Source organism: Podarcis tiliguerta (assembly GCF_965153285.1).
Source record: "Podarcis tiliguerta genome assembly, chromosome: 11".
Taxonomy (NCBI): Eukaryota; Metazoa; Chordata; class Lepidosauria; order Squamata; family Lacertidae; genus Podarcis; species Podarcis tiliguerta.
Window position 1 is genome coordinate 48,443,465 of NC_139544.1, and position 6,000 is coordinate 48,449,464.

Sequence of the window (6,000 nt, forward strand, 5' to 3'; positions counted from 1 at the left end):
TCTTCAGACAATGGCCATTTTGTTTAGATTGTTGCTGCGATGGACCCAGGCTTTCTATGTACAGGATTTGTGTGTTTTTTAAAAAAAACAAAACAAAAAACACACAGTTCACCCATCAAAGATAAGCATTAATGCTTCATTAAATCTCCAGAACGAACGCTGACAGCAGCTAAAGGCCAACAGGAATAAGCATCAATGCTGTCAGCAGGAGGTGTTTCAGAATGTAAGATGGGATCGTGCATCTGAATAAAAGTAGGAGCAAATGAATGAATGAATGAATGAATGAATGAGTGTGCACACAGTGCATGAATAGGCACAACCCTTCAGGAGCAGAATGGGTTGGCCAGCTACTTAACCAGTTATTTACTCACATATTTATTCTTGGTAGACAGAAGTCCAGCGCATTGTTCTGCTTTAGCATTTGCGAACCACAATATTCAGGAACGAGCGTGTCACCTGATACTATGGTGTTTGCACTGAAATAAATGAGGAAAGTGTATATGAATAGGCAACGGCATAGCTAATTGCTTCATACAATAGATGGATCAGAGAATTGTAACAAGGTATACATCTGAATCCACATCTGGGTCTAGGAAGGAGAAGGAGAAGGAGAAGGAGAAGGAGAAGGAGAAGGAGAAGAAGAAGAAGAAGAAGAAGAAGAAGAAGAAGAAGAAGAAGAAGAAGACTATGTATATCCTGCTCATCCTGCCACAGCTACTCTGGGCAGCTTCCAACATAATGAAAACATAATTAAGCATTAAAAATTAACAAAATCCCCATACAGCATTGCCTTCAGATGTCTTCTAAAGGTTGTATAGTTACTTATCTCCTTGGTTAGGAGGTCACATAACTCCATACCCTCCAATATTTCTCCAATGAAAAGAAGGGCATCCTAAGGAAAAGTGGGACATTCCAGGATCAAATCAGAAACCGGGATGGCGTCTGTAAGTCCAGGACTGTCCCTGGAAAATAGGGACACTTGGAGGGCCTGTATTGCTATTAATGATTTGTTTTATATCACTGGGGACTGGCTTGATTAAAATTGGTAAAGGTAAAGGGACCCTGATCATTAGGTCCAGTCGTGGCCGACTCTGGGGTTGCGGTGCTCATCTCGCTTTATTGGTACAGCTTCCAGGTCATGTGGCCAGCATGACTAAGCCGCTTCTGCCGAACCAGAGGAGCACATGGAAATGCCTTTTACCTTCCCACTGGAGCGGTACCTATTTATCTACTTGCACTTTGACATGCTTTCAAACTGCTAGGTTGGCAGGAGCAGGGACTGAGCAACGGGAGCTCACCCCGTCACGGGGATTCAAACCACCGACCTTCTGATCGGCAAGTCCTAGGCTCTGTGGTTTAACCCACAGCGCCACCCGCGTCCCGTTATAAAACAAGCAAACCAACCAACCCATGAGAGTAGATGGAGTTTCCTGCTCAGCAACTGACGCTTTTCCAAGTTTGGTGCGATTAGGGTGGAAGGATTCACAATACCAACTGTGCTCTGTTTGTGACTTTCTTGGGGCGTTTGGCTAGTAGCTACTGCTGACAGGCGAACGCTAGACCAGAGGTATTGTTGTCCAAACCCAACAGGTCAGTCCTTGCATTCTTGTAGTCTGGAGTAACTGCCATGATTAACTGTGTCTTATGAGAATATAACCTCGTTTATATAGTGTGAAAGTATGTTCCTATCGAGCAGGTGGTGAAACAACGAATCTGTCAAATGAAAAGGGAGGTGACCCATGCCTGTTAGCTTTCTTAAGAGAGAACAGGTTCACTTTTGGCACACACAATAAAAGGCAATTGAGTAGGCCAGATTTTACATTTCTGGGTAATTTTATTGTTCATTATTTCACCCTTCTGACTGTAACAAAAAAGCATGTAGTCTGGCATGAATATGATGTAGTGGAAAAAAATATGTATGAATGGATAGTAAAGGCTGACTTGGAATGAAAGAGTTGGTCAGAAAAAGTGACTCATGGTGCTTCTAATTTAGCACTGTGGAGTAGGCGGCTTGGTAGGACTTAAAAGCGGCTGAGTTCAGAACGAGCCACTGCCATCTTACCACCATTCGTTAGACCTGGAGCTCAAGGGGGGAAGACATTTCAGTGGCAATTAAACTATATCTCCCCCCACTTTCAGCTTTCACTTGGCAGAAAAGAGCAACTCCATGTCTCAAGGTCCTTATGGCTAATCGGTGTTCCTGTAACAGTCAGGACACAAGGCTTTGCTGCCAGGAAATCCTGGCTCAGTTCATGCCACATGTGACGGATTTCTCCCTTCACCCATTTCTGCCAGTGGTTGACTCACTACAAATCCTTATCCTGAAGGTCTTGTTTATATCTGTAAGTTAAATGTAGCAGTGTGCAGCGGCTCTGCATGCAGTCCAAGGCACAAGTCAAATCAGGGTGCCTTGAGGTGTCATTGTTTGCGTGCCAATGTTGAATCAGGATGTTAGCAAGGTGTCTCAGGTCAAGAGGAGCAACATCCTCTTGTCCTCCAAAGCCTCGTTTGTCGCCCACACACACAAAATGCTGCAGAGGTGTTTCCTATCATCTACCTACCTACCTACCTACCTACCTACCGGTATCTATCTATCTATCTCTATCTATCTATCTATCTATATCTATCTATCTATCTATCTATCTATCTATCATCTATCTATCTATCTATCATCTATCTATCTATCTATCTATCTATCTATCATTTATCTATCATCTGTCATCTATCTATCTATCATCTATCTATCTCTGTCTATCTATCTATCTCTATCTAATCTATCATCTACAGTGGTACCTCGGTTCTTGAATGTAATCCGTTCTAGAAGACTATTCGAGTTCCAAAACATTCGAAAACCAAGACGCAAAGGGGTACCTGAAAATTCAATTGAGAAAATTGAAAAACACGCAGAGGAAGCCAACTGACTTCTGAGGTCCGTTCAAAAACGGAAGCATTTACTTCTGGGTTTTCAGGATTCGGGTTCCAAAATGTTTGTCAACGGAGACGTTCAAGAACCGAGGTACCAGTGTATCTATCTATCTAAAAGCAAAACCAAGCTGACCATAAGGGGAATGCCCTGTTGCTGTTTAAGTGAGGAGCAGGAGAGAGAGAGAGAGAGAGAGAGAGAGAGAGAGAGAGAGAGAGAGAGCACAGAGGAGGAAGATGGATAGCTCTTAGCTTTTAATCAGAGGGAATTATTTTGCCAAGGCTCTCCAATCACTGTGCATTAGGGGAGGGACCTTGATGGAAAAACATTTTGCTTCGTGTCTGCTTGTTGCTCTCTAGTAAGCTCTGTCTCTCTGGAGCATGGCTGCTTGGAAACTTATGGTGAACCAGGCGGTGTCCCTTTTCTCACAGTCTCCCATCACTTTCCATTTTAATTACCAACAAATCAGTTTTCTTTTCATACCATTTTTTCTTATTGCTCTTTTTCATTCCGTTTGTTTGTGCCATTTTTGTGTGTGTGTTGAAGAGTGTTTGTAGTACGGTGTTTACCAGTGCTATTTTTTTCATAGAAAAAGAGGTGCCGGAACTCACCATCAACGCCTCCCTTGTTCTCTTAGAATGGCAATGGCAGCCACGGGAGAGGTGCCGGAACTAGGAGAGAGAGAAGAGGGGTTTTCTTCCACCTCTTTCCCTTTGCCATAGCTTGAGCAAGGATTTTACAGACTTAAGCCTTCTAATGCATGGAGTGCTTTGGGATGGGAAGGAAAGAGGCAATTGACCGAAGATGCATTGCCCAGGGCTGCAGCTGAAATTTTTTAGATTCTAGATCCCCTTCCTTAGATGGTGATGTCTGTTATTTTTATTACTTGAAAATGTGGTAAGCTAACATGGCTACACCAGAGGGTGCTCTCAGTCATTATGATCAGGGATGCCAACTTGAATAAAATATGGGGGGAGCCCCACCCTGTATTATGATCACAATACATGGGGCACGCATGTCGTTTGAATGGTAATCCCCATAAAATATTTTATGGGGGGGCTGAAGGGACCTCAGCCCCTAGAAGTTGGCTCCTATGATTATAATGACAGGGGCACTGGACTTCTGCCCCCAAACCCTACCCTGCCCCGACAGCAGAATTAGCAAATTTGTTGTGCAGAAAAAAGAGTTGCACGACATGGCAGGGGAACATAGCTGTCAACCTTCCCTTTTTTGGTGGGAAATTCCCTTATTCCAGCACCGTTTCCCGATGCTTCCCGCTGCTATCCCAGATATCCTGTTAGATATCCAGTAGACTGTCCCTGGGACAGGTGAGGCTGCTGATCCCTTATTTTTGAGGCTGCTGATCCCTTATTTTCAAATCTGAAAGTTGACAGGTATGCAGGAGAAGTCCTGCTCACCCTGAAGGGGCTGAATACCATATTTTTTGCTCTATAAGACTCACTTTTTCCCTCCTAAAAAGTAAGGGGAAATGTGTGTGTGTCTTATGGAGTGAATGCAGGCTGTGCAGCTATCCCAGAAGCCAGAACAGCAAGAGGGACTGCTGCTTTCACTGTGCAGCGATCCCTCTTGCTGTTCTGGCTTCTGAGATTCAGATTTTTTTCCCCTTGTTTTCCTCCTCCAAAAATTAGGTGCGTCTTGTGGTCTGGTGCGTCTTATAGAGCGAAAAATACGGTATTTGTTTTTGCAACTGCAGCAATGGCTGCATTGCTAACTGGGCATAGAAATATTACAATGTTTTTGTGAAATATAAGAATCCAAAAATCCTTGTCCTTCTTCCTTGATGGCATCTGTCTGTCTCAAGACACAATGGAAAGGTCTCTCCACTGGTCCAACCACTGGAGAGCTACAGTGCCTGCCGCGGCTGTGGAAACCAGTGTAAGAGAGACATGTTTTATTGCAGCTGGGGCAGATGAAGGAGTCCAGGTTTGCTGTCATTCCTCCTCTGGTCCCTGTTGTAGATACGCAGCCCGACTATTTGTCTCCAGGCACTGTGGTCATCTACAAGGGATTTGAACACAGAACCAGACACAATGAGAAGACAGGAGATAAAAGAGTTATAGCAATTGCTATTTTTTCCCCCGTCTGAACTTACAAGCATTACAGGAAGTTTTTATTGGCGCACGATTTAGATTTGACTCGATGGGATAATTTAAATTTAAGTTCTCCCTGCAGAACATGCTCATCACCTCTTTTATTTACTGTATATTCCTTTTCTGTTCCCTTTCCCTTCTTGCTCAGAGCGAATTAGATGAGAATCAGATCCAGATGGCTGGGGACGACGTGGGCTTGCCGGAAGACCTCCAGAAAATGGTGGCAGAAGATCAAGTAGAGGAAGAAGACAAGGATTCTATACTCGGGCAACTTCAGAACATCCAGAACATGGACATGGATCAAATCAAAGAAAAGGCCCAAGCCACCCTCACTGATATTAAACAGGCAGCTGGGGAGAAATGTTCTGTAATGTAAATAGAGACATTTGCAAGATCTGTATACAAATACCCCATAGAAATGGAAGGCTGTGGCTGCTACTCACTCTCTACCCCTCCACGAGGAAAGATGTGTGTGTGTGTGTCCCCAAAAAGAAAAAATCTGGTAAATAATAAGGGTATGTGTGCTGACATATGATGGTGGAGGCAGAAGGACCCCAACATCGCAGGTAAATATCCAAACCTAAAGCAGCAATTGCAAATGTTGTTGTTCAGTCGTTTAGTCGTGTCCGACTCTTCGTGACCCCCTGGACCAGAGCACGCCAGGCACTCCTGCCTTCCACTGCCTCTCCTCTAGCACCATAATTCAAAAGCAATTCTCTGGGCAATTCTCTGCACTCCTAGCAAAGCACATCTCCCAGGAGTCTTTGTTGTTGTTTAGTCGTGTCCGACTCTTCATGACCCCATGGACCAGAGCACGCCAGGCACTCCTGCCTTCCACTGCCTCCCGCAGTTTGGCCAAACTCATGCTGGTAGCTTCGAGAACACTGTCCAACCATCTTGCCCTCTATCATCCCCTTCTCCTTGTGCCCTCCATCTTTCCCAGCATCAGGGTCTTTTCCAGGGAGT

General features: G+C 44.4%; 1 protein-coding gene across 1 annotated transcript in view; it reads left to right on the forward strand.

Moving 5' to 3' along the window:
- The window catches only part of CPLX4 (complexin 4), a 30,003-nt gene extending 24,334 nt beyond the window's left edge, over positions 1-5,669 (forward strand). The window contains exon 3 of the mRNA XM_083403247.1: positions 5,183-5,669. Coding sequence (XP_083259373.1) covers positions 5,183-5,410 — 228 coding nt within the window. The 3' untranslated portion in view covers positions 5,411-5,669. The remainder of the gene's footprint in view (positions 1-5,182) is intronic.
- The last annotated feature ends 331 nt before the right edge of the window (positions 5,670-6,000 follow it).